Genomic DNA, 12,974 nt, shown 5'->3' on the forward strand with positions numbered 1-12,974 from the left:
GTTCCCAGAATTTCTGCTCCATTTAGGCAGGTTTAATCCTCTCTGAGCTAAAGGCTGGAAATTCCTTTTGCTGGGTTGTACTGCACTGATACAGACCCCATTCCCACCATGTGGGATACCCACAGAAAATATCTAGATGAGACTGGGGAGGAAAATAAATTTTAAAATAAAGGCAAAAATTCTTTTTTGCTTGAAGAGAAGTGAGAAAGAAAAGAAAGTCTGAGAGCACAAGGAAAGCCAGTGTAAGAGCAATCACATTTCTTAGGACCAGCTCTGGGAGACACTTCTGTCTGTGAGTTAGCCCAGCCAACCCACATTATGCCCAGGGTCCATATATGTTGCAGATACATTGCAGTTCATGCCAGCAAGCTTTCAGTAATTGGCCCACCTGATTTAAAACTAACTTGGGTACCTCTCAGCATAGTAAGCAAACCTGAGTGTGAAAACAAAAGTCTTTGAAACTGAGTTTCAAACTAACTAGCTCAGGTCTATGAGCCACTGGACCATCTAAATTTGTAAACAGGGGAAAATCATAAATAGGAGAAGGCATGGATGGGGAAAGCAGGCTGAAGGATCATAGAATCGCAGAATCAGTCAGAGTTGGAAGGGACCACAAGGATCATCCAGTTCCAACCCCCCTGCCATGGCCAGGGACACCTCACACTACAGCAGGCTGGCCACAGCCTCATCCAGCCTGGCTGCAAACACCTCCAGGGTTGGGACCTCAACCACCTCCCTGCACAACCCATTCCAGGCTCTCACCACTCTCATAGTGAAGAACTTCTTCCTCACGTCCAGTCTGAATCTCCCCACTTTCAGCTTTATTCCATTCCCTTTAGTCCTGTCACTACCTGATAGCCTAAAAAGTCCCTCCCCAGCTTTCTTGTAGTCCCCTTCAGATCCTGGAAGGCCACAAGAAGGTCACCTCAGAGCCTTGTCTTCTCCAGACTAAACAGCCCCAACTCTTGCAGTCTGTCCTCATAGGAGAGGTGCTCCAGCCTCTATAGTGCAATATCTATGGATTGTGCATGACACTTAAAAAACAATTCTGCAGGTGGCACAAAATCTGTAGCAGTCATTGCTGGCCTGAAAGGTAAACTTGCCTGCAGGCAGGGTAGGCTGCAGCCCCCAGAGCACCAGGATGTTTGTGTCCATCCAGATTCAGCCCCCACCACATGGAGACCCTTCCTGGGAGCCCCAGAACTGTCCTGTCACTGCTGTTCTCCCAGGTGGCACCTGCGTGAATGAGAGTCATGCACCCTGCCTGGTTTTACCCTCTCTTCCCATGAATTTGGGTTGAAGGAAAGCATGTTTAAAAAAAAAAAAAAGGGAGAAAATCAAGCAGAAAGGCCACAGGGATGGGCCATGCATCTCACCAACTGCCTGGGGGGTGATACTTGTATCTGTGTTAACAAAAAAAAATACTTTCAACAAATCCCTGAGAAGTCATGACCTTCATGTATGTTTTCTATTTGTTTTTCCACACCAGTTCAATAGTTGCTTTCCAAGCACTTAAAGAAGAAAAAAAAGTACAAGCAAAACCAAGCCCTCCTCCAAGGCCTCCCTCCCCTCCCTCAACTCCATCCCTGCTCCCCTTGAGAGCGATGCCAAAATATGCAGCCAGCTTCTCTATCTGAATGAATGTTTTGATTAAAGAAGTCTTAACAAAACACAGTCAGAACAATGATCCCAACCCCCTTTCTGCAAGCTTCACCCAGCTAGGCAGTGTATATTTAGGACCAGATTACAAGGACCTGTTCATTAATTGAATAAGGATAACAAGCCTGCAGTGTATGCAAATAATGGTTTGGGTTTCAGTGGAGAGGGTAAATCTTAACTACCTAATGATACTCTTGCCCCATTCAAAAGCTCTTTAACGTTGGGATTTGTTTGACGCCAGCTTTCACAGGCTTGCAAACATATGGAAAAGTTCAAGGTTTTCTATTTTCCTTCCAAATGCTTTGTTTCCTTTGACAAAGAATTTTTTTTTTTTCTGTTCTGACACTAAAACCATCACCTATTATATTGCCATGACACCCAAGTAAAGATACTGTTCAAAGGGCAAAGCAGGGCAATAAAGTGCAAAAAACACAGCCAGAAGGTTTTGGTTTGGGGTTGGTTTATTAAAGCATCGCAATTCTTTTTCTGATGGTATTTGGATATTTCCAGAAGAGTTTACACAGTGGGAGAACAGCTGGTTGGTAGTGCATATACACTCAGGTTTGGTTGAATTCAACAGGTATGTTCAGGGCTCTTCAACAAGTTTCTGTCCACCCATGTTCAGTCAGATGCTAGGGAAAGCCTGAATGTTTATGTGAAGCTTGCAATATGACTTGAACTCAAGACAAGTGTGATCCTAAAGACAAGGTTTGCAAAATACCTAGCAAGCAGCAAAAAGCTGCTAAAAAACAACAGCAAACCTAAGCTGACATCCCAAGGCAGGTGTGGTGTTGGCTCTGTCCTCCTGTTCTGTCCTATCAAAATTCCAAACTACTCCAAATCCAATGAGCCTAAACTTTCTAGTTATGATGGCATATGGAACAAATTGGATGATGACTTTTGAACTTTTTTTTTTTTTTTAAGGTGGGGTTGTTTGAGTGGTCTAGTATGGGATGTAAAATTGCAGAACATCTCCAAGAAAGTATTTAGAAATGGAACCAAGATCAGTCAGGAATAAAATAAGGAATAATTCAGATGAAGTCAGTGAAGTAAAGACAGATCAAGTTATCCTTGAAACTGATTTATTTGTATCTAAACTGGTGGAATTGTATAAACCTTGAATTTGGGTTTATCAGCAATCAGCTCTCCCAGAAGAGAGAAGATCCAGGTCTGAAGTCACCATGAGAGAGCACGATCAGCTTACATTGGAGAACCTGATCTACAGTGTTTGCTATTCAGTAATGTACAACAGAACCAGTCCAAGAAATGTTGTCAAGGAGTACCCAAGAACAGAGCCTTTTCAGACAATGTCTAATACTAAGCCTGCCAAGACAGGCAGAACAAACAAACTGCCCTCTTATCCTGCTTTTTTTCCCTCTCCCTGTCATAATGAGGTGACAAATACATCTTCTGCATAAAACATAAAGGGAGAAAACCCATTTTGTATGTTCAACCCACAAGATATTGTTAAAAAAGCTAACAAGCCTTTTTCATTTCTCTTGAACAAGCCTTTCCAAGAAACACTTCATAAACCTGCTCTTTAAAAAGAAGGGATAGTAAATGCTTTACAGCTAACATACAGCAATGTGCAGAAAGCAGCATGCTACTGCCTTGAACTCCAAATGTTTTTACCAATCATTCTCTCATACTTTTTTATAGTTTATCCCCTTACTAATAAATACAGGTAGTCAACAATCCTTAAACATTTTTAATGCAAATCAGCCCTTTTCTGTAGGTGAGTATGTTCCTTTTCTAATAATGCAGCAGTCTTTAAAAGAAAAATCGTTGGTTTTATATGCCTTGTTCCAATTTCTCTCTGACTTTCTCTCCTCTCCCATTGCTTTCTCCTGGCAACTGGAAAGAGGAAGGAAGGAACTTCCAAGGTAAGACAACTGTAAATGCAAACATGTAATGAAAATTCTGAAGCAAGAACGTATTTTCAAAATCTGTAGCATGAAAATTATCTGAGTATGGTCCAGATTATTATAAAAAATAATCTTGGCAGTGTTTTCCCCAGCACTGTCATCAACAAGTAGACTTAACTCTCACAATCTGGATCTGTAACCAATTTTCTGAAACACATAAGCCAAAATATAATATTGCTCCAATCTGGAACCCTGTTCTGACATAATATGAAAATTAGACTCTGAAACTTTTGGCTGCATTTCTGGGTTTTTTTTTACTTCCAAATGCTCACAATATACCAAGGCACAAATCAGGTGCAAGTAGAAAGAAAGTAGGGTCACACCACAGGAGATCAGGAGCTTTTCTGAACTATGGGAAAAGACAACATCTCTCCAGCAGCACCCTGTGCTACAGCCCAAAGGAGAGAAGGTGGGAGACGTGCTCTGCACACCATGGGGCACAAGTGGTGATGAGCACACATGTCACCAAACACCCAGGCAGTGTCCAGACTGCCATCAATGTCACTGGAACGAACACTCCTGGGAGTGTTACTGACCCTTCACCTGGACCCAGAGTGAGAAACTCGTGGGACTGGCTCCCTTGGCTCCCAGGACAACCTTGCACTTGCTTCACTGGAAAGCTTGTAATCACTTTCCCTGGAAGAACGCAAGGCTGTGCCAGTTCGCCTGCACTTTGTTAGAGCTGGAAACGATAAGATGCTTCCAAAGCGCTGTGTTACAATAGCTGTGCCTTCACTGCACGGATTTATCTTCCTTTGCCCTAGATAAAACTCCATTCCTTGGACAAATTAGGTCTGCTTGTCATTCAACACTCTACCTAATGGTCTTAGCTGTGTGTTTCTGCAGTTACCGAAGCTGGGACATTCCACAGATAGTTTTTATTGATTTGAGAAGTGAGCCAGAAATCCAGTTGTGTTGTATCCAGAATGAGAAGAGGGCAAGTTAACGATGTCATTAGAATTATCAAGAACCTTAAATCTTAAAGGACAGGTTTAAACACAGGATGATAACATTTTTACAGGGGTACATAATGCAACCTGGTGATTTATAAACAGCAAGTGAATTGTGAAGAGAGGCACTAAACCTTTTCTTCTTTAGTTTAGGGAGGCTGACTACTGGGTTACTGTATGGATCGCTAATGGAGCATCTTATGCTTTTCAGAAGGTAATAACAACTGCCTAAACATTGTATGCCCACATGAATCCATGAAAGGCAACTTGAGGCATGGATGACATTAATTCTAGTAAGTTATATAAAAAGCTCAGTTGTTTCTGATAGACAAAGCTTGCAGAAAGATGCACAGCAATCCCTAAGCACTTGAAATGGGGTTGAGACATAAACCTGCTTCACAAAATTGTCCTTCAAAAACTGAACAGTTCAAAACTGACCAAGGGAAGTAACTGGTGCAAGGCATCTCTGAACCCCAAACTCAAATGCTTATATATGAAAAAAGACCTTTACACCAGATTTAGAGAACAAATTACAAAATAAATTGTTCTGCACCCTACTTTTTCTTCACCAAGGTTTCACGTCATTAGGTAATTTCTTAGCTGTCTCAGACAAGAAAAAGCACCCTCTGGAAGTAAATAATTTTCTAATTTTGCACTAACAGATTTTAACATATCTGGACATACTGATCTCAATGCCTTTGTGAAAGCATCAGACAGAATACAGAAGTTAAAGCTACTGATCTAATTTGATGCAGTTTTGCTTGTAGGGAACTTTTTTCAAAAGGAGAGAAAGAAACTATGACTTATTCTTCGAAGGGAACAATTTCTGGAGCAAGAGCAGAAAATGTGCCTGTCCTATCTTTAACATAGAACACTTTCTCTTCAGTATCATTTTGACTCTCTGCCCAGAAACTCCAACATAAGCCTCTTGATTGAAAAAGTCACAAGAGTATCAAGTGTTTGCAGAAGGCTGTAGAAGACGGAGAGATGTTTCCTGCTCCACTTTTGGGTCACAGTCTAACTGAGTAAACTCAGCCTCTTAAAGTTTTATTAAGTTTAAATAAGAATTTATATGTTTGGAAAAATGGTGCTTGGAAACAAATTTTAAGAAAAAGAGAGAGAGAAAGGAATGAGGAATGTAATATAACCACAGGAAAGCAGAGGTGTTTTCTCCTCTCACTGTTCTTAATTAAATAAAAAAACCAACCACTGAAACTGAGAAGGATTTGTTAGTTCACCACCATCAGCAGTGCTGATGGCTCTGGGACAGGAAAACATCAGGGATTTGGGGCCCTGCTCACAGTCCTCTATTTTGGATGCCTTACCCTGATTAAGACAGAATTCCCAGTGCCCAGGTGGCCAGCATCTCCCTGGGGCAGTCCTGTCCGTATCCCCACGTGCCAAAGGAGCTGTCCTCTGACCTGGTGCTCAAGCTCCTGCTTCGATCTGGGAAGTTAACTTTCCCTGCAGTTTTCCTCCCAACACCGTCCCTTCTGTGCACCCCCTTGGCACAGACCTGGTCCTAGAAGGACTCTGTTGTCTCCTCCAAAACGCTGCAGGAGTCAACACGACTGGTGCTGAGAAACTGCACACTTCTCACACTCCCTTGAAGGGGCTGAAAAGGCTCAAGAAACTCATGCAACACCTCAAGTCAGCAGTGTTAGCATTTCCACTGCTGGTGTTTCCTTCCACTCCAGGGTAAGTTTTGCTCTAAAGGCATCTCAGCACCTTGCAGACAACTAATGAAGATGCTCTGGCCCCCAAGATTCATGCTAGAGTAATTTAGGAAGTTACTGCACCTAGATAAATACTCCCCACCACAACGTTCCCTCGGCAATATGAGACCTTCTCAGCTACTCCCCAGTTCACTACAGTGACCTAAACCAGTGACTCTGAATTGAGGCAATTGCTGGACAGGTTCACCCTTATTCTGCAGCTCCAGATAACATTCAAGGGACAAACAGACACTAGTAACCTTATAAACAGTCCCCAAATGAATCCTCAAAGAGAAAGTCACAGCCTTCTGTGGGTCTCCCTGGCCACATGGCATAGAGCTGAGCTCCTGGCCTCCACCATCAACGTAAGCATTGATTCTTACAACCCTGATTTGTTGTTCCTTTGTACTTGATATTTCAAAGTTGTGCTAATAGTATCATCTCCAAGGATTTGATAGACCTCTGAAGAGCTGGGCCATCAGTTGAAATGAGCACACCTTCTAAAAGCATTGTGGAAACTCTTGTCTCCCAGGATTGGCACTGGTACCTGCCCTGAAGTTTAAGCAGTGATAAATCTCCCCTGTGGTATCTATAGTTTTTCTGCACTTGTAGGTCAGTTGTCACTCAATGAGACCTGCAATATCCTCTCAGCACATGATGAACCCCTGTGCCTATATTTACATATCAAGAGAAAGATCCCATCGGGGATGCTTCATGTCTAATATTTAAGGCAGGCAAATCTGATTTGGTAACCAAATGGCAAAGACTCTCTGTGGCTGAGAGACTCTGTCATACTTGCAAAAACCACACAGAACAAATTTTGGAATTACCACAACTGGCAAAAGTTGACCTGATTAGGGAGTTTATTTGGGGGTTTAATTTTCTATTTTGTTCTGTTTGCAATGAAAAATAAATGGTATTAATCCGGTTTATAAACCCACTACCAAACAAAAAAACCTCTTTACACAAATTAAAAACAACAACCCATGAGCAGAAAGCACTCCACAACATTTAGAGATCTGCAGGGACCAGTATAGGTACAGGGATTTTAATTTTCCATGGTGTGTAAGTGTTACAATCTCTATCAACTGTGGGCACTCTGAGACCATGACTAACACCAGTGATTGAATTTCGACTTGGTGTTGGCTTCTTTCTTTAACAGTGTTTTTAAACTCACATTTGATCCAGAAAGTTGCAGGGATAAAAAAAAAAGGTACAGCAATCTATTCCTCTCAAGCCTAACCTACAGACCTGTTACAGGACATGATATCAACAAATCACAGATGTCTGTGAGTCAGTGCAACCAGTGTGAACGGACACAATGTGTCTCGGGGAGGAAGGCTTTATTGCTGGAGAAATTAGACAGAGATTAAAAGATGATACAGGATATTCAGATGCCAGAACTGTCTTAATTGTTTTACTTTTCATCCATGGCAAATATACCACCACATCTGGCAAGAATTATTTCTCCAAAATCATTATGTGTTTATCTCATATGCTGTACTTCAACACTGCAAGAGCAGTCACAATCACTGACTGCTCCAGGATCCTCTGAAGTCATAAACTCTCTATCTTGCCCAGCTCACACACCTCATATCTTTAAAGATTTATTTCTACCTGAGTCGCTTTACCCCTTTATTTTTCAGTGCAAGCCTGTCCACAAGGAACAGCCCTGGCAGCTTTGACAATACACAGACTTCTGCTTCAGTCTGGCCACGTTAACCACCCCATTATGTTCTGCTTAGTCACGCTAAAACAATGCTTCAGCTTCTAGGATTGGATTAACTGGGACAGCAGTTTCTAAACCATTCATTAGTATTACCCATCCTTTCTACTATTTGAAAATCATGACCAGATAGGGATAAACAGAAGACATGACTATTTGTCCAGATCTTAAGAGCCTCTGATTGTCCAAGCTGATGTCTTCCTGCTCCTGTTGCAGGGCAGGATAGTTCTGCGATAGGTGACAGGAAAGATCAGGTCCAGCTGCTGCTGGGTGTCCTTTACATTTCCACCTGGAACTTCTGAGAGAGGCATACAAGACTTCTGGGAAAATACCCATGTTGTGGAGTGTATCTGGGAGACTTTGTTACTTTACAACCAGGTTGAGGCCCTCCTCGTTTTCCCAGCTGTTCCTCTGAGAAACAAGTGACCCACAGAGCCCTGTGCAACTCAAGATAGCGATGGCAAGATAAGATGTCTCAGACATCTGCCTCAATCAGGAGACTGAACTTACCCTATCTCAGTTCTCTCTTGAAGTCACAAAGCCACCCTTGATTTGCATTTGCTAATGGTAAACTGCTATCATGATTTAATAGGCTTTCACTGGCAAAACATACATAACACTGGGGCTGCCAAAGTTTACACAGGTCCCCTCCAAGTAAGTCACTATAGCTGAGACAGGAATCTGGGAATATTTACCCCCCCAAAAAAAAAGGAAAAAAAAAAAAAAGAGAGGTAGGAGATGACATCCAAAGACTAAGTTTCCAAAAAATTAATGGGAAAGGAGAAAGATGAATCTCTGTATTAAATGTGAATCTCAGAGTTTGCCATGAGCTATCAACCTGGTCTGGAAAGCAGATTTCTGCTCCATTGAGAGTTTTTAATAGCATTGGATAACTAAGATAAACAGAGACTGAAGGACTGCCTGAGACACATACAAAATTATTGAATTATGACATGTTCGAGAAGTTATTTACTTTATAGAGTATTTACATAAGGTTCACTTCCTCTTCATATATAAGCTCAAACATTACAAAGATCTTTTTTTCCCCATTAAATGAGGGGGCTACGCTCAACAGCCTCACAAACATCCATAATTAACTTTCTTTCAGGCACATTCCTAGGAAAGTTTTCCAGGCATTCCTTTCCTTGTTCCAAGTAACAAGCGACAGAATGAGAGGAAACAGACTGAAGTTGTACCATGGAAGGTTTAGACTGGACATTGGGAAAACTTTCTTCACTGGAACAGACTGCCCAGGGAAGTGGTTGAGTCACCATGCTTGGAGGAATTTAAAAGATGTGTAGATGTGGTGCTGAGGGACACGGTTTAGTGGTGGACTTGGCAGGGCTGGCTTAGAGGTTGGACTTGATCTTAAAAGTCTTTTCCAACAAAAATTATTCTGTGATCCTATGATTCTCCCCAGACCCCAAGTGATACCAAGGAAACCCCACTCTCTCACTAGGCAAATGAGGCATGTGTGGAAAGAAAACAAAGAGCATCCAAAGGAAGAGGGGAAAGAGAAGATGGAATGTAAAGTGACCACCAGGACATCACTATTAAAACTGCCAGCCTGTTCTCAATTAGCTGGCCCATCTGCAGCATTTTTGCTTACCTGAGAAGTGTCATGGTTGAATATGACAGCATTCAGGTCTCCACAGTTGTAATGCTTGATGAGATCTTCAGTGGTATATGGGGCCTGCAAACTACCTGCTCGGAGGCTTTCATGTTGGAGCAGAGTTTGATTTAGAGCAAACAGCACCTGTAGAAACACGGACAAGAAAAAAAAGGGAAGAAGTTAAAAATATTAGGAACCAAAACCTAAATGGCTGAACTCTCCTGCACCTGAAGTCTCTTGACCCATTGTGGCCCACAGTAACAAGAGCTGGTTGTTAGGTGTTCCAAACTGGAAGAAGCATCAGATGCAAAGTCCCATACCAGCAGAATACCTTATTATAAATTCCTTGATATTCTGCCTAAAATACAACTTCACAACACACATATATTGCTCAGAGGTCATGGCCTGAAAACTTTTAGGCTATCTGTGCTGACTACTTGGCTATATGAGGGACACTGGAATGAAAAAGCTCTTAAATTATGAAAATTCTATTGCCTCTGACTGTTCCCTGTCTGCTAGCTTAAATCCAAACCCCAAACTGAGTTGGAAGGTTGTGGAAAAAAATGAGAATCTTCAGAACTTCTGAAGACACAGTTGTCGTATTGGGACCTTCTGCATGTCACTAGTAGCAGAAACTTTAGGAAGTTCATTATTAGTCTCCTTCCTTTAGTCTTTCCCCCTTCACAGCCACTCTTTTGTAAAGTGGAAAGAGATACTGAACTGTGACACTGCCCCAGCAGACCAGTCAAGTGTGCCAATCCAAACCCAAACCTGAAAATATCAGAAAGCCAAAGCACTCCTCACTATGTAAATTTAGGTTACTGAATAAATAAATGTCCATAAAGATGATGTTGTTCTCCTTGCATTGCCAAAAAGATACTTCACTGCACATGAATTACTAATTTTTGTTTTCTTTTCTTTTTTTTAATGTTTGTGACAGACTGTGGGACTAACCTCCCAGTTATTGAACCACCAGGTCTGGGCTTTTCCTGTTCAGCTTTCTGAGAGTATTCCAAAGAAATTTGATAAAAAAGTCGATGAATAAGTCAGGAGAATGGCAGTTAAGACAGTTTGTCACAAATTAGATAAATAAGCAAATGCACTTTTCCTAAATTAAAGTGTTAAGTAGTGAGTTCTGAAAAATTATTCTGAAAAGATTCCTGCATCCCTCAGTCTTACCTTTCACCACATTTTTAGCTTCTCATTTACAAGAGCAGTGCCCTATCCATCCCAAAGAATAACCACCATCTCAAACTCTGGGTAAGTAACCCATGCTGAGCTCCAGCTAGCCTAGCTAGGCTGCAGTCTGTGGCACACATTCTTATTTTATTAAGAATTCCTTCTTAACTTTAAGCAACTGAACCCTTTTTAAGGAATGAAAGCCAGAGGAGTTTAAAATTAAAAATGAACAAAAGTATTTGCAGGGTGGAAGTTCCTATTAATTTAAAATTATGATTCTCATTAAAGTTTATCTGAAGCAAAAGAAATGGTCCATTTGATGTAATCCTGCAAAACCTTAGGGATGTAACAAAGAGAGTCTGATTATTTATTATTATTATTATTAATTTTATTATAGTTGTTGTCATTATTATTGTTATAACTGTTCATGCTGTTATTGAGGTTATTATTATTTAATAAGATAATACAATAGTAACAATAACCATAATAATATTAATACTAATAGCATTAACCCTAATCACAGAAACATTCAGGTTGGAAGAGACCCTCAGGATCACCAAATCCAACCAATAACCCTACTCTCCAAGGTTCACCCCTCAACCATATCCCCAAGCACAACATCCAAAGAACCTTTAAACACACCCAGGGTTGGAGACCCAACCACCTCCCTGGGCAGCACATTCCAATCCCTGACTACTCTTTCCATGAAAAAAAGTTTCCTAATGTCCAGTCTAAACCTACCCACTTGCAGCTTGAGGCCATTCCCTCTTGTTCTTACTAATAATACTAATGCTAATGTCAATACCAATACTACTACTATTACTACTAGTACTAAATTACTAATAAGTGTAATGATACATAATATTATATCCAGGGCATTGACAGGCTCTTAATACAAAGCTATTACATGCTAACTAACCTATGCAAACTGGTTGAGGAAAGCAAATTTTATGTTTCAGTTTACTTTTTAAAAATATAAAGATGGTCTTTCAGCAATCGGTTCCCATAAAGATCCAAGCATAAAAGATTTCCTTGCCCAGATCTGAGGGTCTCTGCAGGCTTTCCTAAAAAGAGATCAGTCTTTCCCAGGACCACAGTCTGAAGTTAAGCATCTTTCTAACTTTGTTTTTTCTCTAATTTAAAAAAGCTGCAAAAAATACAGTTTGAAAAATTTCTAACCTTTGAAAGGATCTGAGCTCTTTTCTTTTCCCCCTAAGGGCTACGGCTCAAAGAGGAAATGGTTCATCCCAGGATTTCCTGGGGATTCTAAACATTTTGGCTAATAAAAATAAAAGCTTAGGAAAACGTTGACAGGAAAACTGAGAGCAGAGGTTTTCCCAATATGCTTTTAGTAAAATCCTGCTCATTTCTGATTTTTTAAACAATGGATGTTGATGGATTTTTATATACAAAAATATGTATACACACAGGCACACACATATACAAACCACTAACAAACCCTGAGGATAAGATGGTATGTTTTATAATAAAATATTAAGAAGGCAATAAACAAATCCTTGCTTCACTCCCAATGTTTTTTGTTTTGGTTTTTGTGGGTTTCATTGTTGTTGTGTTGTTGGTTTTTTTTTCCCTCTGTTATTCTGGCTTTCTGGGGAAACCAGTCCTGTGCATTAATGCTCTGGGCTGTACTGTCAGACTGCCTGTCTCTTCCTAATAAATTTGAAATCTACTACCTGATTTCAGTCACATTTACAGAGAATTAAAGGTCTTAAAGAAAACTGTCTATCTGTTCCTTGAAATAAATGCCAGGCTGCAGAAAAGGACACAGTAGGAGTTCACTTCTTATAAGACACAAAAGACTCCACATGCCTGAAAAGCAGCTCAAGATTTTATTTTGGGAGGGAAATTAAAATCAGAAACTTGAATGTGCTAAGGAAAACTGCAACCACTTAAAACAGTTTCTAGTGAAGTCTTGCTTACTCAAGTCATAACCACCACAGGGTTTGGTCAAGTGGCTCAAACCAAAATTCACAGAATCATAGAATGGTTTGGTTTGGAAGGGTTGGAAAGGTCATCTGGGGAGGGATACCTTCCACTAGAGGCCAGGCTGCTCAAAGCCCCTAGGCTTGAACATTTCCAGGGTAGGAACATCCACAAATTTTATGGCCAATCAGTTCCAATGCCTCACGACCCTCATAGTGAAGATTGTCTTTCTTATACCTAACCTAAATCTCCCCTCTTTCAGTT

General features: G+C 40.8%; 1 protein-coding gene across 1 annotated transcript in view; it reads right to left on the minus strand.

Moving 5' to 3' along the window:
• TRABD2B (TraB domain containing 2B) overlaps positions 1–12,974 on the minus strand; it is a 292,610-nt gene that overhangs the window by 124,114 nt on the left and 155,522 nt on the right. Inside the window, exon 3 of the mRNA XM_054384439.1 lies at positions 9,585–9,731. Coding sequence (XP_054240414.1) covers positions 9,585–9,731 — 147 coding nt within the window. The remainder of the gene's footprint in view (positions 1–9,584; positions 9,732–12,974) is intronic.

This window comes from Indicator indicator, chromosome 10, assembly GCF_027791375.1.
Source record: "Indicator indicator isolate 239-I01 chromosome 10, UM_Iind_1.1, whole genome shotgun sequence".
Lineage (NCBI taxonomy): Eukaryota > Metazoa > Chordata > Aves > Piciformes > Indicatoridae > Indicator > Indicator indicator.